Source organism: Pieris rapae, chromosome 5 (genome assembly GCF_905147795.1).
Source record: "Pieris rapae chromosome 5, ilPieRapa1.1, whole genome shotgun sequence".
NCBI lineage: Eukaryota > Metazoa > Arthropoda > Insecta > Lepidoptera > Pieridae > Pieris > Pieris rapae.
Window position 1 is genome coordinate 7645853 of NC_059513.1, and position 22262 is coordinate 7668114.

Here is a 22262-nt window from a genome sequence, read left to right on the forward strand (position 1 = left end):
TCGTTGGAAGACCTACAAAAACTTGCTCGACTATCAAGAATTTTCTTTATTAAGGGCGCGCGTTAAGGGTCTTATGAAACTCTGCTATAATCGTTACATACAAGGAATTGAACTATCGTTAAAAACAAATATCAAATATTTTTGGAAGTACACGTCTACGCTAAAACAGACTAACTTAGGATACCCTAAACTAATAAAATATGGCAGTATTTCATCTGACGACCCTAAACAAATAGTTGAGCTGTTTTCAAACTATTTTCAGTCAGTATTTGAATCTCAAACTGACTTAGGTGGAGGCACTATGTACACCGTTGATGAGAGCCTTTCCAGTAACTCTCAGATCCTTCTGAATAATTTATTTTTCGACAAAGATGAAATCAGCAAAGAATTATTTTTGCTTGATCCAAATAAAGGTCCTGGTCCAGATCAAATTAGACCAGTTTTTCTTAAGCGTACATATCGGTCATTATGTGCCCCCTTACAGATTATTTTCAATAAGTGTATGTCCAGTGGCACATTCCCTGACTGCTGGAAATTATCTTACATAACGCCTATCTTTAAGGGTGGTGAAAGGAGCGATGTCGAAAATTACCGACCGATTTCAATACTCTCTGCAATCCCTAAAGTTCTGGAAAGATTAGTTCACCAACGCATTTATTCCAGTCTAAGGCATGTTATTATAGACCAACAGCACGGATTCGCAGCTGGTAAATCTACTCTCTCAAACCTCCTTGTTTTCAGTAATTATATTTTTAACGGTTTAGATAATAACCACCAGATAGACACAATCTACACAGACTTTCAGAAGGCATTTGATAAAGTTGACCATATGATGCTTTTACAAAAGCTGTCTTTTAATGGTATTAAGGGCAATCTTTTAAGATGGTTTACAGCATATCTACATAATCGTGCTCAATCGGTGGTTATAAATGGGTTTACTTCTTCTCAAATAGTAGTGACATCCGGCGTCCCCCAGGGCTCCATTCTTGGGCCGTTGCTCTTTTCCTTATATATTAATGACATATCCAAATGTTTCTTACACTGCAATTACTTGCTCTATGCAGACGATTTAAAGTTATACAGAAAGGTAGTTACACTTTCTGACGTGAAACTTATCCAGGAGGATCTCGATAGGCTTGATGACTACTGCCAAATAAACAAATTATTCTTGAAATATAGTAAGTGTCAGCATATCGTGTTTACAAGAAAAACACATAACACAATCACCGCCAACTTCACCCTTGGATACCATGCCCTCGAACGTGTGCGGTCTGTAAGGGATCTTGGTGTCCTTTTTGACTCCAAATTAACCCTAGATAAGCACATAGGCTTAATTATTAATAAAGCCTACCGCATGTTAGGTTTCATAACACGAGTCACCAGACCCTTCAAAGACAAAACCACATACATCCACCTTTATAAGACGCTCGTGCAATCCCAGTTGGAGTACGCCTGTCCCATCTGGAATCCGCATTACGCTATATATGTCGCACAACTGGAGGCTGTACAAAAGAAATTTTTACGCATTTTAAATTATCGGATGAATAGTGGTAGGGCTAATTACAAGGAACTTTTAAAAAAATATAAATTACCTTCTCTGAGTACTAGGCGTAATCTAATAGATTGTGTCACACTGAGAAAAATATGCGTAAATGAAATAAGTTGTTCAGATCTTCTTGAACTCATACCATTTAATGTTCCTGCCAGGTCTCTACGCTTACATAGAACTTTTAATTTTCAGACTCCCAGAACCAACATTGGGTTCCGCGAGCCTCTTCACAGGATGTGTGCTTCTCTAGATTCAATCAAAAACATTGACCCTTTTTCGCACTCCACTACTGCTTTGTTTAAGAATAAAATAAAGCAGCTCTTAATGTCTTAACTCTCTACTATAATTATGTGTGTCGTTGTCATGTGTTATTTTTATGGTTGTATAAGTGTAACCTGTTGAGGATGCATCCAATGTGTTTGTATTGTGTTTTATTTTTGACTATGTTTTTATTATAAGGATGTATCTGTCTGGTTTCCCAATAAATAAATAAATAAATATATATATATATATATATATTATTTTCTTTTTTTGTCATTCAGTTTGATATGTGTATGTTGTTTAGTTGATATTTAGTGTAAATGCTGTGTACAGATATAATTGGAAATCAGATTTTCAAATGTTGTTTAGTGTGTAATAATTGTATGTATGTAATCAATCTGTTTTCTGTTTCTGTACCTAAATGTAAAAATAAAATACTAACCCGTAAAGATATTGACGACTTCGGTGGTACAGCTCTTTGGGGCGTTGAAGCGGCAAGTTCACATCTTCGTTGCGGAGGTACTGTTTTCCAAGACCTGGCAAGTCGTACCATGCCCGCCGCATCGAGAAGCCCGTAGCCGAACGAATGAGAAACATTCCGGCCGACACCGTTCACTCGCCATTCACCACCGGTGCTCAGACGTTCCGGTCGTGCTGTTCGAACAACTGTTCACACGATATTAATTTAAAAATCTTATTTATTCACAAAACAAATAGTTACATTTTTAAAATAAGTAGAAGCTTACTATTTAAATCTAACAACCGCTTACATTTCCAAACATAGTAAGCATTTTAATCATAATATTACACTTCATATATTCAAGTTATGTACCTATAAAAAGTGATTGTAAAAAGAGGAACTCAGTAAAAAGATGTGTAGTGGAATTGTCTTTATTAAAATAATTAACTCTTACAATAGATGTCAAAAACTTCCTGCTTCGTCTCGATCTCTACAAAATACAGCAGAATGTTTTTGTATTTTCATAATTAAATTATGTTTAAAGTTGCTTATCTGTATTTCACGTTGTAATTAAGAAAATTTCTAATTTGTTTTAGATAGTGGTTATAAGAAAAATTGAAGTTGGGTAATTTGAAAATGCAGTCATAAAAAAGCTCCAATATACGATAGCGTTTCGCAAACAATACGACTAAATTGCTTATAAAACTCACTACTAATTTCAGTTAATTTTTATATACATCAAAAAACTATTTGAGCAAAACATTCATTAAGAATAATTAACATTAACATATGTTTGCATAATTGTTGTAATTTTCGAACTACAATATTTAGTATTATTTAATAAATGCCATGATAATTTATTTCTGTGGCAATGATTATTTCCTTATTTCTTACTATATTTTACTTAGATAGAATAGACTTATCATATTCTGACCTATGGCCATATTTATTTGTATGATTTACGATATTTTATAAACTTCAATCCTTTCAAAAGTTCGTCTCTTTCTGTCAAATTGTGCGATGGAATACGACAGATGTTACATAAATAGGGGGGTAAATGTTCATCGTCAAATATTAACGTGATTTAAAAATCTAACTTTGAAATATAAACGAAACAATGAAGTAAAATATAGTCATCGAAGTATAATTATATTGATTCTAGGTAAAACTTAGTCATATGGAAAGCCCATGGAAAACTAATATTGATTTAACCGCGTTATTCTAGACATACAGAAAAGGAACAATATACAATATACAATCTATATAATATATCTATTTAGTTTATAAGCTCATTTAAGTAAATTTCTGTTTTTATAAAATTACTAACTTGTTTTAAAATGAGCCAGCAAGACCGTTAATACATTATTGTTAATACTTTATTCACGTTTTAACAGGAAGCAATAAAAACGTAATTATAATTCGTTATTGTAATTATCTTTTGTTTATTTTCAACTCCCATTAACCGGTTTAATCGTTTTGTTTCCATAATAAGCGTGTTTGTTATTATCTGTGAAATAATTTGAATAACCATGGTATATTAATAAAAAATAATTTAAATAAATAGACTACGGTAGTATGTATCGTACATGTAACAAAAAATAACGTGAAATATGGACTTGGATTCAGAATCCGGATAAACTTATAATAGATATGGCAATGTTGATTACCAAAAATTTCAATCAACGAAAATATATAATTAATTGTATTTATTTTATTTTATTTATTCACACTTCGTTGCTAGAAAGAAACACAAATAACACAATACATATAAATTACAAGGGATGCAACGGGCGGCCTTATCGCTATCAAGCGATCTCTTCCTATTATTTATTAAGCACTGGATTAATTTTTGCAAAAATAATGTATGTTAATTAAAATATACATATTGTTTCTTTGCCTATTGTACATGTGCAAGTGTATAGTTACCACCTAGACGACAGTTTGAAGTAAAAATTAATTATGGCTACATCAAGATGAAGAACAAATTACACTTTTATAGGTACATTGATAATATTGCTTCTGTCGTTTAAGCGACTTTCATTTATTTAATACTTTAATGAAAATAATTAACGTCACATAACAAATATGTTATAAAGCTCAGTAACGTCTCGTTTTGTTCCTATACATTAATCTTCAAAAATCTTTCAGATATAATAATTTATATGACAAATAATCCATTTTTTTAATAATATTTATTTATATTTGTTATGATAAAAATTAAAAATTCGTAGTTTATTTCGCAAGCAGCTCTTTCTTTTATCACATAAAGAATATGTCACACAACCGGCAAAGAAAATAGGATTACCGTTTATCTCGTGCCAAATCTTTCTTTGAAAGCATTTTCCGCTAAGAAGGTAAGGCGATTTTACCTTGAAATAGTTAAGTACATCTTAAGTCAAATGGAACGGAAGTGAATGTTTAAAAATATTTTTCTGTTCCCACTTGAAATCCAGCTTCACCGTAATTGTTTGAGTTTTATTTTACTACGTCGTACGCTTCTAACGGACGTAGATTTTGTCGCGAAAGTAGACTAATGTTGTGTAATGCATTTCGTCACTTTTATATACTGTATGTGATGTACGTATTCTTTCAATGGTTTGACGTTCCGAGTTGTTTCTTTCAAGAAATAAATTGTTTCAAAAAAGCTTGCTAGTGGAAAAGTAGAGTAGAGAAAACTAATACGAATACTGGTCTGTTTTTACACGTGAGCAGTTAGAGTAAATCTTCCACTTCAGTTAGGATTAGTAAAATAATGTCGCTACTAATATAACAGAAATGGTTTTTGAATGTGCGTAACGAATAAACTTAAAATACTTTTGGAAATATAAAATTATTCTCAATGATTAAAAAAGAAAAAAAAATAGGCTTTATTTAACACTGGGTCAGGGCGCTTCATTAATTACAATATTTATCATATGTAAAATGGAACAATAAACTTTCATAGAAGATAAAAAAATATTTTAGATATGCATATTAAATTTTCTTTGCTTCCTTATTTCTCAATGATTTGCTTGTGTTTCATCAGGGACACTATACATTTTAAGTTTTCTTTGCATTCTTATTTCTCAATGATTTGCTCGACTTAGGTTGTGTTTCATAAGGGACACACTTACCAATATGCTGCATATCCCTCCACGTGAGTTCCTTATTGGCTTGTAATGCTAAAGCACAAATTCCCGCAGCAAGCGGGGCAGAGGCTGATGTACCCGTGTGGCTGGTTGTACATGTATGATGCAGGTCTGTAGTAACCACCTAGACGACAATGTTGAAGTAAAAATTAATTATACATATACATATATATACAAACATACTAAATTTTTATAGTACAAAATTGATAAACTTGCTTTTGTTGTTAAGCCGACTTTTATTTATTAAATACAATTTTTAATGTATTCGTATGTCGTATAAGTATTATGTTATGAAGCTCCGTAACATGTCCTAACTAAAAATATATGAGAAAGTGAGTTGGATAAATATTGACAAAGAGAAAATATTGGCTAACTTAAGGCTAACCTTTATTAAGTTTTACCGTAGTTTAGGTCTAACCTTATTTACCAATAAGGAGAAGGCACTTCGTTCTTTAGTTCTATTTTTCAAATCATGTACTACTAAAACAATTGATTTTTAGACTTTTTAAACTCTTGCAAAATAAACAAATGTTATTTTCATATAATCAACAATATCACATTTCAATTATTTAATAATTATCTCCATTTATAGTTTCCTTTATTCGACAAATGAATGTATTAACGTTTTCACAGTATTGTGGTTAGCCTAGTATACATTACACTATTCGACTTTGTAAAAAGAATACTTTAGAACATTTATGTCCATAGTCAGTTTGCTTTTAAAAACAGACAATATAAAAATAACGACTGTTTTAACAAAGTTTCAGACTACACGGAAAAGTCATTTGTTTTGTAATAGTTTGTTTAAAAAATTATAAGCATACTAGCGGATCCGACAGACGTTGTCCTGTCTACACGTCTTTAATTTCAAAATTTCAATTTTTAATAAGCCATTTTGATGAAAATTATTATTCAAATGTTATGACAATATCTAACGATCCAGCACATGGTCACACACGATATAACACAATGATAACAAAACTTTTTTTAAATTTCGGGACAGACTAAAATTAAAATTCGAATATTATTTAGAATTTGACAGTGCGATGGTAGCGCCGTCTGTCGGATCCAATGTAAAACATTCCAAAATCAACAACAACTAATAAATTGAAAATTAATTAAAAAAACATTGTCCAGCGGACAATGTGAATCTAAACCATTCCCAGATCCCCTTGAACACACACAAAAAAATATCGTCTAAATCGGTCCAGTCGTTTAGGAGTTCAGTCACATACACACGCACACAAGAAATATATATATTAAGATTTACAAGTATCACAAATTAGCACGTATAGTAGAAGATACGTAGTAAGCTATGATATATTAGTAAGGTATTATTGCTTGATAGACAAGATGGTGGATGAGTAGTAGCTGTCCTATTGGTTAAATTAAAATAACATTTATTATTTTTTAATGGATGTCGTTTAAAATGTAATAAAATGATTAATATATTTATTTAAAAAATTGGCGGCGAGTTGTTTTTCTTTTTTAATTTAACTGTGAGGCGTACGTTTATGTCTGTAAATTTTATTGTTGAGCTAATATCTTAATATACTTATTATGCAATTCGAAAATGTATTTGTTAAATTTTAAATTACAAACGACATGTTTAAATTATTTCTGTTCAAACAACATATTATCCTTTCTATAATTGTTTCAATTTGTTTTATATAACAGGTGGCATATTGGCAGGAAGCTCATTTGATGGTAAGTGATACCATCGACAAACACACACATTGACGTAGAGCAACTGCGTTGTCAGCCATATTTATATCTAATTTCTTTATTCAGCTTGATTCAATGTATTAAAGCCATCCGTAGTCATAAAAAAGAAACTAACGTAAATATAAAATTATAGAGATTTTGACTTAATAGCCATGTAAGTTTCAAAACCAAATAAACAGATGTTCTGAGTTGTCACAATGTTTTGTGAAGAAAATTCGATCATACAATTTCAGGGTGTTCCGAATATATGAATTGTACTAGGAATTTCAGACATCGTTATAAAAATTGTTGAAGCCTTGTTGTAGACATTTTACAGCTTTCAACAAAAGCGAGCAGCATTGTCAGTTATAAAGTTATATTGTAAATAGTTGCTAACTTGGCCCCGGGAAAAGAGATATGGTTGTTTATTGTTTTCGTATTTGAAATACCATTTTAATTTAATATATAAAAGTTTCTTAATTCCTAATATAATTTACAGCTTATTATAAATCCAAATAGAGCTTTAACCCTTGCGGTCTTAGACATTATATGTTACGTGTTCAATTTGTTTTTTTCTAATCGTTGGGTAGGTTCCCTCGCGAAATTTTCCGTCACCCCACAGCTTACTGTCTAACTCAACCTAAATAACTCTCAAGTTATATAGAGATATACAAATAAACTGAAAAGTCCAATGGTGCACAGTCGGGGTTCGAACCGACAACCTCAGATGAGAGTTACACGCTCAAGCCACTAGAACTTTTGTTTATTAATTTTAAAGTTTATGCTTTAAGTTACATAAAATTAATTCTTAGATTCTCCTACAGACTGTCTGTTAGGAGATTTTTATTTGTCTTTTACTTGTTTTCTATCAATACATATTTTGTTTGTTTAACTCTTATAGTCTAAAGAACACACTAAACTTATTCGATACAATTCTATTATGTTATTAATAATAATATAGCTACTAATAATATTTCGCAACTAGAAAACATGATCAATAATTCATCATAGTCAAATGATGTTAAAGATATATTTATCTCACATATTAAACTGATACTTTGGTGCAATAAAAGTAACTCACCTGCTTCTCCAGCACAGCACCACTGCTGTAAGTCGCAGCAAGAGTTGAACTGCACATTTCTGAGTACCACGGAACCTCGCCTCGTTCAGTGGCCGAAGATATTGACAAAGTCCAGATAGAGTTTGTATAACCATCACAATTGCAGTTGTCGTGCTCTCTGCCCCCGTTACCCGAAGCCCAAACAAATATAGACCCTTTGCCGTTACGACCCTGTAGAGAAAAGGTAATAGATTTTATTTTAATCAGTTTTTTTGTTTTAAAACAATATTACAGAGAATTGAAGTGTATCTTAAAAATAGGTTGTTATAATCGCATCAGTCAAGTCTTACGCCCAAACTAAATAACCTATCTCAATCCATTTTTGACAATCTCAGATAGGGGTCTTAATCCAAATATTGATAAGTGTGCCAATAACCAATCGACTGATTGATATTAGATAGCGGAACGATCCACTGTCACGGTCTGATCTCAGATTGTTTTCAATATGAGATTGTGGACTAACAATCTGCGCTGGAATTTTTCTCATTTTTCAGATTCAGTTCGCAGATCAGTTCGCAGTTAAATTATCATTGAATTATTTAGGCGTTATAGGCCTATACTAGTAAACAAGTCCATCGTTACAATTTTAAATCATACAAATCACATCAAGATATACAGAAGAAAATATAGGACCTATAAATAGGACCTATAAAATGTAGGATATATAAATATATGTTTGTTTGGTAATTACGTGATTACTGCCTGCTACTGAGAGGTTCCAAATATAGAAAATATTATGATGAGTTTGATGATTGGAAAGCTAGTATGTTATGGCTTGTGTGAAAAGCTTTTATGTTTTTAATTGCGAAAGCTGCAGCGGAGATTGAGTAGTTTCCGAGAACCTTTTAACCGAATTATCGAAAAAAGTTATGAGATTTCATGGGTAGGAAATATTTTCTAAACTCTCGGGCTTCATAGCTGTCGGAAAATCGGAAACCGTTATTTTTTTAATGCTTTTAATAACTCGACCATTACCGATAATTTCGGATCTATATAATTTGAATTGCATTTGTTCTAAATTCTCTTTGGGTTTGGTGGTGTTGTCTGGTACACATATATGATAGCAGCATATTTTCCGCCACATAAAATTAAATTATAATTCATTTCGATTAAAGTCGAATCAAGAATGACATCGAATCAAATTATTATACACTTAAAAACACATGTACCGGAATTATTAAATATACTATGAAAACATAGAAAATTTAATTTTTTTCCGAAAATTTTAACTTTAAGCGGTGACAGTATTAATTAAAGAATCTATTTATGATTTAATTATTTCGTGCATGTGTTTGTTGGGTCTCTTGAAAGATACCCGTATAATTGTGATGGATAATGCTTTTGAATCCAATCTATCATACTCAACCAGATTAATCACAAGAATACATAAAATGTATATCCGTCAGTAACTCATATATATAAAGTAAGGCGCCTTTATAAAGCAGAAATATTAGTTTGAAAGATTAGTCATGTGCCTGGCCTTTTCTAAATGAATAAATGAAGTGAATGTAAAATTTAAACATACATAGCAATCAATAAAATAAAATTGTACGATAAAATAACGTAGCTAAAAAAGTAAATTATTAAGTAATAATTGAATGTAACAGAGGCACAATATTATTATAAACTAGTAATCCCCCGCGGTTTCACTCGCGAAGATACACCGATCTCGTGGAAGTGGAAAATCTACTAAGCCGGACTATAGATATTTTTGTTATCATAAAATATTTATTTTACTTAGTTTTCTTAGTTTTCAATAACTTCCTTCCAGATTATTACATACTACTACATAATCACTATAAACATTTTACTTTACGAGGAATATATATCTGATACAATAGTAAATTCGTAACATCATTTGCGTAGAATGTCCAACATAAGTTAATTTGAAAATACTCTACAAGTATTAAACAATTCTTGATTCAAATAGGTAATGAAAGAATGGTTTGAATAAGTCCAGGGATTTAAAGATTATTTTTATAAATTGTTGAAAATGAATAACAAAAACTAAAAAGAAATCTTTCTTCGAGAATATATTAATTTCTAGAACTTCAGTATCGTAACTTCCCTAATACACAACATTTGAAGTGGATTTGATTTGTGGCAAAAAATTCATCTCTTGGAGTTCCAACTCGAGGTGAGCCAATTCAATTGCCCACGAGGAAAACATTATTTTTTTAGATATTAATACTGTGAAATATAAATTTTATTTTATCATCAATAGTTTCCACAGTGCTCGCGATGACAGATTCTATATGCACTTATAATTTTTTCATACCTTGTTATTTTCTTGCAGTAGGGTTCTTTTTGGTGCAGCTTTCTAATAGTGAAAGAATTTTTGAAATCGGTCCAGTAAACAAATATGTTTCCTCTTTATAATATAAGTACATACATACATTATGTGGGGTTTTTTATAAAAACATTTCATGTGAAAATTTTAAGATTTTTTTATTCACATAAATTCTATAGACAGCATATAAAATTAAGCCTTTGACAAACTCTAAGAAGAGATTTACACACATTCTTGTGAGAAAGGATGATGTAATGAAAAATAATGCCCGTAATCCAAGAAAATTGCTTTTGTTAGACATATATTTACTTCGGGGATCTAATAAAGCGGCTGCGGAGACGACAAGATAAATCCTTGGTAGACATGGCTAAAATGAACTCCCTCTATTATGTAAATTTTATGCCATCTTGACCATACGTATGGGAAGTTGTTAGTGAAAATAATTGCGTCATTAAAGAAATTATTCTCGCCTCGCTAGCAGCCGAGTCAACGGATACTAAATTGCTGGCATAATATACCCTAATTTCAACTGTATCACGGGTATATAGCATTCAATGTTGAATAGCAAAATGGGGTTAAATTCAAGTTACGAATTTAAAACAGCTGTGACATTTCATTAAAAGTGAATAGAGGAGTGTTTCTGCAAAAGGGCTTATTAATACTCTGGTAACGATAAATAACGGGTTGTTAAAATTTTATTGTAATTATTTGAGAGCTTATGAAAACGATTTTCTATTATACCAGTAACAAATGTGAAACTGTCGTTGTTTATTAAATAATAAATATGACAGTATGATAAAAATATATTTTACTTAATCATGTTTAGACAAAGGTCCATCCACTACATTGAATCCACACAGATTTCTATCTTTGTGTGTGTGTGAGAAAGCCTTATTTATAGACGATTAGGTGGCCATACTTCCCACCCACGTACCCAAAAATGTGTACTTGAAATCGAATGGATTACTCAATATTTTTTTTATTTCAATTTGGATAGAGATGATTTGAAAAAAAAAACGTTAAACTGTGTTAAACACTCTGCTGGTTACTACATATTTATACATCTTGTTCGTACTTTTAATATCATTAGCGGCCTTTTCTAAAGAAAGTATAAACCTTTGAAGCAAAGAAGCTCGCGTCGTAGACATTTCGTAGCATAGCTACGGACGTAGCACGTGTAATTAGTTTTAAGATATTGCTTTTTCCTATTATAAACTTTCGTAACGTGTACTGTCCAACAATCTTAGTATTTGTTATTTCAAAAATGCACATGCAAATAAATATGCATTTTATAGAAGGCAGATTATTACTATCCCAGCTTAACATTGCATCTCATACCTTCAATATTAATACTGTGATATTTATACTGTGGAACATAAATTTGTTTTATCATCAATAGTTTCCACAGTGCTCACGCTGTCGTGATCATTTTTTATGGATAATTTTTTCATACCTTGTTATTTTCTTGCAGAAGGGTTTTTTTTGGTGCAGCTTTCTAATAGTGAAAGAATTTTTGAAATCGGTCCAGTAAACACATATGTTTATAATATAAGTATACATTATGTAGGGTTTTTATAAAAACATTGGCATCTCCTACCTTATTAACACCTTCAATAAATGCCCTTGTTGCCAGTTCTCCAGGTCCATCAACAGTCTTCCCATCATCATCGGGTCCCCAAGACGCGCTGTAGATATCAACGTGTTGAGGATTCAGACTTAATGACCGAGCTTCAACGGCGTCAGTCACATCCCCGTCCAACATTCTGACACCTGAAAATATAATAATTGACAACTATGAGGCATGTACTTTAGTCAAGGTTCAAAACCCCGGACTAAATTTAACAATATATATAACCTTGTTAATATTATATGTACAGAAGATAAAACTTTTGATTTTCCAAATATTCTGTATGTTCATTTTTTAACATTATATAAAAGGTAAACTTAAAAATTAATATAATAAGAAAATATCCTTAATTCTTCCGAAATATTTAAAAAAAATAATTGACCACTTAATACTGGCTAAAAGTTTAACAAGGTTCAACATTGTAAATTGATATACTATGATTTTGGTATTAAAACATTAAAAGGGTTCACGATTAGTGGCCAAGTCTTAACGAGGTTTCAGATTAAGCGAATTTTTTAGCATTTTTAAACCATAAAATCACTAATTATTCACTATTTCAACGGCCAGAAAATAAAGGATTTTTACAGCATAATTCGCGATATATTTAGAAATAATCACTCAGTATTAAAGAATAATTTTATCAATAAAATTAATTCAAGTATCTATTCGACGAAATTGGATATTGTATAGTTGGTACATTTCCAAATGTCTTTATTGGTCTGAAACTAATTATGCAAATTTGATAGCATTCAAATGGTCACTTTACCGTCCAATGCCTTCATATTATTGACTTTACAGTTTATACCTAAATTATATCTGGAATAATTATTGTTTATGTATATTATTTTCTGTTAAAGTATATTATTTAAGTACTCAAATTAAAAGCTATGTTTTTTACTTTTAAATATATTGTATGAATATAAATAATAACAATGTAATTTATTATATTCATATTTATTAATTTATTGGAACGTTACAGTCATTATAAAAAAAGTCAATACATTTTTTATAAATAAATTCATGAAAAAAAAATCAACTGTAGGAGAACTAAATAAGGTTATTTTATCCGGTTTCTATACATTTTAAAACGAATTAAGAAGTAAAATTATCAAAAAACGTTGTCCTCTTTCATTATTAATACTGAAAGGGTTATAAGAGCTTTCAGTAGAAGGAGTACATTGTGTGTAACCTTTTTTCTACGTGATATTAGGTCCCGCCCAAAACGTTTACTCAGATCCCATTCAACTCCAGAAAATAACTGTTTCGGGAACCTCACTATTTTTATATGATCTATGAGACCTTTACAAATTTTACTTTTAGGCCGAGCTAAATATTATATTTCTGTATAGTATTTATCATGGCCAAGTAATGTTTGTAATTACAACATCTTGGACAAATAAGTAGATACGTGGAACCGTATGGTGTTAAATAATTAAAAAAGCAACACTTTTTTTAATTACTAATTTTCAGTTCGGCTAATTTTGCCACTGGAACTATATCTTGTACTATATATTAACTTTAATGACGTAGACGTTCACACAGAAAACATATTTATTAATACTTCCGTATTTTATTGTATGTACCTACTAAAAGGAATTATTATTACCGTGATACCAAGTGATAAGATTAATTAAACATTTTTTACTCACGACAAGACCCCGTACCGACTTATTAATATTGTAGCAACAGATTTTACAAATTGTCTATCTTAATTATGTGCTGTTGCATGTTAAAAGGAAAATGTATGAACAATAAAATTAAAAACTGTCGATCGGACTTTATTGTCGACGCGGACGCCCAAAAAGTTTTCCCGTTTTACGTTAGTATGAACAACGTAATATACACCAATTTCCAATTAACAAAACCGATAATTACTCGACAGTAAGTAGACTATAATGTTCCAATAATTCTCGTAAATCTTAACCGCGATATACACTTAAGGTGTTTATATTTAGTGCTCTCATCTTAAAACGGCAGAATTAATTTGCATAATTTCAGGCGATGTCGGAATAACGGCGTTAAAATCCCATTAACATAAATTAATAAACATGTAGACACGAGGCAGCATGATAGTAGAGTTCTTTTCATGCATGACAATTTGAAAATAAGTTCCAAAAAATATAGCTTCTTCATTGATCGTTTCTTATCTCTATTTGTCTTTATTTATCTTTACGTGCTTTCTGAAATAGAAAATGGGATAACAGCAGCTATTTAAACCCTGAAGCCTTACAAGTGGTTTGACAATCTATAATTAAATTTCGTAAATATTTTAATGTCTCAGAATTTTAAATCGTTGGTATTTTTTTTTTTTTTTTTTTTTTTTTTTTTTTTGTTATTCGAGGTGGAAATGCATTTGCGCATCCCCTGCCCTAGGAAGTTGCAGGGGTATGTGGGACTCGACCCACACCAAAATCTCTGCTATTCAGAGACTGGGTGAACAATACCCACTAAAAACACCTCGACAAATACCTACAAAGCCGCGTTACAGAGGCTCCGGGGTCGCTATCGCATTCTACCGGGACCTCAACGGCATAATACATTCAAAAAGCTTCGGTGCAATACACTACATAGGAGGTAAGAGATGGGCATATCTTCTCCTATTTCCTCCCCGTCTTCTACCCCTAGGATTCGTCCTAAAGCGCTCCCTTTCTCGTTCTGCTGACTCCTTCTGTAGCATTACATGCTCACAGAAGGATACCACTGCATTCCATACCTCGTCACTGCCGAGCATTTTATTTACAACACAAGGTAAAGCAAGATTATAACCCACCACAGAACAAAGATTATGACGCAACTGAGACCACTGTGGACAATCCTCCAACGTATGCTCTGCAGTGTCATCATTTGCGCCACAGTCCAAGCAGCTAGTTGTTGGTTTCCGCTGCACTATGTCATGCAGGTACCGCCCAAAACATCCATGTCCTGTCATTACCTGCACAAGACGAAAGGTAAGGGTACCACTTTTTCTGTTTGCCCAGTCACTAAGTACTGGACGAATAGCCTCTACCGTTCTATGCCCTGCTATTGGATCAGCTAAGTTTTGGTACCACTTCTGCATTGTAGCTGTTCGCGCCAATCGTCTCAGATTCTCAACTTCCCCAACACCAGTGTAAACACCTTCAGCCCTCAGCTCCATCCGGTAATGGTACACAGCAGTGAGAACCTCAGCCTCTAACTCCCAAGGTGGAGTGCCAGCTAATACACAAGCAGCGGTGAAAGACACTGTTCGGTAACAACGAATAATTCTTCTTGCCATAACTCTTTGCGGTCTCCTAAGAAGGATTTTATTGTTCATAGTAAGGGAGTCTTGCCACACTGGGGCTCCGTAAAGTGCCATGCTAGAAATGACCCCACAGTACAGCCTCCGACACCGTTCGTCAGGTCCTCCTATATTCGGAAGCAGACGACTCAGTGCCCCTGCTGCACCAACCAGTCTCGAACCAAGGGCCTTAAAATGATCCTCAAACTTCCACCTACCATCAAGAATGAGCCCTAAATATTTCATATTACGACCCACCGACACTCTAACTTGATTAACAATAATTGATGCCCTTTTAGGTGGGCCACCTCTTGGCCCGTGAAATAAAAGCGCGTTAGTCTTTTCAAGAGCAACCTTAAGTCCTAGTAGGCCAATCCTATCAACTACTAATGAAGTCCCAACTTCTACTAGACGTACCACTTCCTGGAAGTCTCTGCCTTGCGCTACAATAAGAGTATCGTCTGCATAGCAAATCATTTTTAACTTAGGTAGCAACGTACCCCTAAGCACCCAATCGTATCCCATGTTCCACAGAAGAGGGCCCAATACTGAGCCCTGAGGAACCCCGCATTTCATTGGCCACCGAATCAGCTGTCCTAAATCATTTACATACAGAATCTTACGATCTTCTAAATAACTTCTAACAAGATTCTGAAGATAGAGGGGCACCCTATGGAAACGGAGAGCCTCCATTATGACTGTAAACGGCAAGCTATTAAAAGCATTGGAAATATCCAGAGAAACTGCCAGGGCCTTCCCTCCACTACGGACAGCCTCCATAGTAAAATCTTTCAAAGCGCCAATGGCTTCTATTGTTGACCGTCCAACTCTAAATCCATACTGAGCGTCTGCTAAGTCTGGACCAACTCCAGATATATGTTGACTTAGGCGCAAAACTATTATCCTTTCTAACAGTTTACCCACCTCATTAAGTAAAACTATTGGCCGATATGCTGAAGAAATGTCTTGCGGACGACCAGGCTTGCGCAATAAACATAGACGGCCCTCCTTCCATAGTTGCGGAAATTGTCCAGTAAGAAAACAAGCATTAAATGCTTCCCGCATTTCATCCTCTAGATATTCAACAGCAATTGCCAATACACGCCCGTGTATACCATCTGGACCTGGGGCTCTCCTACGTTTTTTTATACGATCGACTACATCTGAAAATTCCACATCACTAACCAAGGGAATATCTCCTTCTATTACTGGTCTCATATTAGATGTCATGCGAGGAGGAACTATGTTGGGGTCAGCGGGAAATAGCTCAGATACAATTCTGGCAACAAAGTCTGAACGGAGTGTCTCAGTTAGTGGAGGACCTCCTGTCTGCAATTTATTTCGTACAAGACGGTATGGCCGCCCCCAAGGATCCCGATTGAGACTTTCAAGAAATTCATTATGTGCTCTATCCTTAGCCTGACTAATAGCTAGTTGGAGAGCCTTCTTATGTTCTACAAATTGAGAGTGTAGTCGTTGCTCTTCAGTAGAATCACGCAAATGTCTACGGCGATTGCGGAGATATGCTCTCCTAGCACTGTTGCACACTTGACGTAAGTGGGCAATATTCTCGTTCCACCAATGAACCATTTTACGCGGTGGCTGGCGCCTCCATTTTGACATGGCGGCGTTAGAAATCGCTTTTGCCGCATGACGAAGATGACTAGCTGCTTCATTAACATCCGTAGGCCGAATAGCAGGCGAACACCAGGCTTGTACAATTGCCGCCTCTTCTGCTAGATCCTTATTTAGACTGCTCAGAACCCAGCGTGGGAAGACCTGTCTATTTACATCCGATTCATATATCTGGGATTTAAAAATATTGAACCTAATATAGCGATGGTCCGAGAGAGTCTCTATATCTTCCACAACCCTCCAATTTTGCACAGAGGATCCTATACTTGGTGAAGCAAATGTTAAATCAACCAAGGATTGCCCTTGCGACCGCACGCAAGTTGGAATGTTCCCTCTATTAAGCAGAAAAAGTCCCAATTCTATATACCATTCTTCTACAGCCTTACCTCTATCATTAGTAAGAGTATCACCCCATGTTTGAGATCGGGCATTAAAATCGCCTAATACTATCACTGGCAATTGTGCTCGTTGAATTGGGAGACATAAGTTGTCAAGAAAAGTAAGAAACTCTGATAGTTCTCTATTAGGAGAGAAATACACTGCAACTATTAAGAGGCTGTTCCACTCAGTCACTACATAACCAATTCCCTGATCTTTTAAAATAAGAGGATATCCACCAGGACGAGCAATTATACTGACGAGGCCAGTCAAATCTTCTAACCAATGAGATAGTGAAGGTACAAAATATGGCTCCGAGACAACAGTAATGTCAATATCCCATTCAGCCCTAGTCTGTAGGAGAAGGTCCTGTGCCCTAGCGCAGTGGTTTATATTCGCCTGAAGAAAGTTTATATTTGCCCTATTAACCATTATTGAGACATAATATCATCCTCCCGAGGCAAAGCCTGATTTACAGTGCTGAGCCCTCTAGCCAAAAGCGCCATCTTTGCCTTCACAACCGGAGGATTACATTTTCTTCCCCTCATTATGTGGTCCGCTGGTTTACCAGCATCGCCACAGACAGCACAGTGCGCTATAGCAGCTGTACATGTTGCAGAGTGATGTCCATTCTTTCCACATCTAAAACATAAAGTGCTACGATCTACACCTGACGGACATTTCACACTAATATGGCCTAAACCAAGACATTTATAGCATCGTAGAGGGCCATCTTCTACCACCTGAATGTGAGCTGAACTCCAACCTACAAGCAATCTACCTTCAGTAACTTTTTTTGCCGCAGTGACTGGGCATTGCACAAAAACTACATTGTTTCCACCTTGGCCCCTTACAAGAGTGCTCGCCTTAATCAAGTCCGCCTCACATTCACCCTTTGCAGCTATTGCTGCAATGACTTCTTGGACAGACACGGAATCATCCAGCCCCCCGATACGAAGAGCTGCACGCTTCACCGGCGTATCTACCCTCACATCTTCTGAAAGAACGCTGCGGAGTTTCTCAGCAAGTTGGTTAGCCTTTTCCGCACTTTGAGTTCCAGGTATCTCAATGATTCGGGCTCCTGTTGCAGTCTCTCTAATTCTGACTTCACTTACGCCTAAGTCAGCTAATACGACATTGTCTCTAGCCTTCTTTAAGATACCCGCATATGTTACACCTTTATCTACTGCCTCCTGCTGCAATTTAATGACAACCGCAGCAGATCGCGGTGCAGAAAGTTTAACTTTTTTTGGGGCTTCCATCACCTTCGCCTTTGTCGTCTTATTTGAATTGTTCTGTGCTAGATAAGGGTTTTGCACAGTTGCAATGTCCGCAGGAGTAGTCGATATATCCATCTTACTTTTGCGCTTAGAATGCGCAACAACTGACGTCCAGGCACCATCTTGCTCCTGGGAGCAACTTGGAGTAGGGCAAAGACCCTCAAGCACCTGAACTGGATTACCAGTGACCCTTTTTTTAATAGACGGACCCAACTTCGAACCTGCATCAGGTAGCACATTGACGGATGACCCAACGGGTCTCTCTTGCTCTCTTTCTTTTGAAGCTGCAAGGGGTGGACGAATGACAGTTCTTGGTAATAAGCGGTCCTCCATTCCCGCCAATTTGGCATCAATCATTGCTCCCACCGAGCGCATAACCCCACCTTGTATCTCATCTATTAGGGTCTTCATAAAATTTGGATCCTGTGAGGTGTTAGTTATGGAAGAAGAAAGAGCTGATCTTTCAGAGAACTCCCTGCGCAGTGACTTTAAAGATCCTTCCAGATCAGCCACATGAGATCGCAGTCGTTTATTATCGGCCTGCAGGCGGCGAGTCTCCTCTGCGACTGAACGAGACGTTAAACATTTCACTATCTCCTGCAGGTCTGCAGCCACCTTTTGCAGATCGTCAGAGTTAGTTTCAATAAGACTCCCTGGATTTTTAGCAAACTCCAGGAGCTTAGCTGTGCTTATCTCCGCTCTCTGTCGTATTTCTTCTGCTCCCAGAGATTCAATGTCTCCATCAAGAAGAAAATTCTGTTTAATCACAGACTTCTTTCCGACATCCTTGCGAAAGGTCTTACTTCGTAAGTGCCTCTCAAAAGCAACTTCCTCCGCTTCTTCCTTAGCCTCCTTTAATGCTTTCCTGGCCTTACCAATACCGACACAATGAGAACTCGTCTTTTTCTTCACAGTTTCCCTCCTTGAGACCGATTCTTCTGTCTCAGTATCGGAAGCAGATATACCGTCGACAGCCAGAGGAGACTTGAAGAAAGACCGTTTACGCGTCTTTGCCACCCCAGATATGCTCGATTCCGAGCTACAGTCATCCATTTTGAAATGACTAAAAACTAATTATCAAGCCAAAATATCATTACAAAAACAAAGGAGAAAAAGTAATAATAATCTCGGACAACAACAACAGACAGACAACGACACAAAAGACAACAAATATTAACTAATTACAAGACGAAAATTACGTCAAGTGGTTAGATAGTTTCACCAGATCTATAAGAATTAATTATTTGTACTTATAGTTATTAGGTTTACTATACATTAACGAATTTCATACACCAAATATATAAATTAAGAACTACGAATACTTCTAGACCTAATATCCAAAGACTGCGCAAATGAATCAACGCATGACCTTGAACAATTATATGTACCAAAAAAGAAAAAAAACAATTAAAGAATGCGGAAATTAATCAACGCAAAACACAAACTCTCCTCTTCTTCAAAACACAAACGAAATTCTTCAAATCAAAGACGATCTATACTCGTGATGAGTACGTCAACGAATAGCAATAACAGCGTCTGCGCTTCACAAGTGACACGTCCGCCTCAGTCGAGCGCTCGACGCGCACCGTCAAATCGTTGGTATGGTAATGTATTAGATTTTTCACTTTTATTGTTATTGATTTCTATAGACTTATTTTATTTTGCCTATTCCTCAAAGCTATACAAGCTAAGAGCGTTTTTTCAATATGTGTGAAATTGAAAAACAGTGAAGGAAAACTAGGTCCTAAATCAATAATGCGTGTGTGCACTAAGAATATCAATGAAAGGAAGAAATCTGAGATCAACAAACTATGTATCGTAGCGTCACGTTTGATGTTTCCAAATGATATTTTAGATATTACTGTTTCTAATCTATACCAAACTAAAGTAAACATATGAATATTACGTTTCATATCAAAATACATATAACATTAGGGATAAATAACAAGGAAGTGTTGTATGCTGATTATGCCTAATTAGATCAGAGATTGAACACATCTCAATATCATTTGCACGTCGTGAATAATTATAATCTAATGATATGGTATGGAAATTAATAATGCATGGAGAACTGTGTTGGTCTAGTGGCTTAAACGTGTGATAGTCTGAGGTTGTAGGTTTCATCCCCGACTATGGATTCTCTTTCAATGTGCGCACTTAACATTCACTCCAACATATTAATGGCGAATTTTATAATCATTTTCAATTTCCTGGTAAATAAAAATTATTTTGACATAATGATGTGTCATCGTTTCGTAAAAACACATTATGTTTAAGGCTGATATTGATTTTTAGGGGCACTTTATAAATTACTTAGTCGTAACTAAAAAAATTAATAGGCAAGCAACGCACTCGCGAGCCTTCTGGCATTGAGTGTCCATGGACTGCCCTATTGGGCCTTTTCTATAAAAAAAGAAATTACATACCACCAACACTAGCTTCATACGCAACACCAACAGCGCATAATGAGTTGTTAGCTGTGGCAGCTACTTCTCCGGCGCATCTAGTTCCATGACGGTTGGAGTCTATCATGTCATACCGTGGTTGAGGGTCTGAGTCGTGTGAATTTACGTCATATGACGCCATTGGATCCTGAAAAATAATATGATTAGAAATTGTTTGTCGTTACTAATAAAAAAATGTGTTTATTCACTATAAACAATTCATAATAACGTGTAAGATTTGGATTTTGAAACATTTAAGTAAAAATGTCTAGTAAAAAGGGTTCAGGGTGTCGGGGTTCTCCGCTCTTTGATAACAAACTTAAAGTAAATATATATGAATTTTCTTTCCTATTTGCTTGTTTATATATATGTGTATATGTAAACATACACAAGACTATACACAAATATGTGTATAGTCTTGAGTAGATTTTTAAAGAACACTCAGTTTCAACATAATTTTTTACGATTCTGCTTAGTTGTGTTGACGCATTTAATTTGTTAGCAAGCTTGAAAAGTTTACTGCACAAGTTTACAGAAAAAATTGACTAAATTAAAAAAGTATAGATTTGTTTAAGAATTGGTCACTGTATCTTTGTATTTCTCCATATATATTCCCAGTGTCAGAGTAAAATGTTACAAATTTTAAAAATATCGTTATTTTTTATCGGTATAAAATTAATTGTAATAAAACCCAGTTAACGATTTATCTGATACCAAAGTGCAAAATCAGAACATATTGTGAATCGACAATAAATCGATGCAATTCACAACTTTGAACGAACTCGTATCTCAGTGTCATGGAAATATATTCCGTTTCACAAGAGAATATTCATGATAAAGGCGATTTACACATTGGATACTGTGGTCGGCATTTCAAAAACTCGAGACAATGCAGACTGCATTCCAACTATATTAAAATTGTATTTCCGTATCAAGGTATAGGTTTGCAATATTAGCCAAGTGGCTTAAGCGTGTAACCCTTAGCTCTAAGCTCAAAGCTCTGCACTTATATAATGGAATTCAATTTTAATTAACACTCATTAGTACGGTGAAGGCGAAGGATGTGTAAGACACATACTTATCTATAAATAATTAAGATCATCAAATAAATGGATGCAATCTGAGGC

The 22262-nt window shown here is 34.6% G+C and overlaps 1 protein-coding gene across 3 annotated transcripts in view; it reads right to left on the reverse strand.

Moving 5' to 3' along the window:
• Positions 1-22262, reverse strand: part of LOC111004261 (furin-like protease 1) — a 152571-nt gene that overhangs the window by 11417 nt on the left and 118892 nt on the right. For all 3 annotated transcript variants that reach the window (XM_045628246.1, XM_022275204.2, XM_045628247.1), the window contains exons 6-10: positions 21118-21283; positions 12110-12282; positions 8184-8393; positions 5384-5522; positions 2253-2476 (exon numbers count right to left, since the gene is read on the reverse strand). In XM_045628246.1, coding sequence (XP_045484202.1) covers positions 2253-2476; positions 5384-5522; positions 8184-8393; positions 12110-12282; positions 21118-21283 — 912 coding nt within the window. The remainder of the gene's footprint in view (positions 1-2252; positions 2477-5383; positions 5523-8183; positions 8394-12109; positions 12283-21117; positions 21284-22262) is intronic.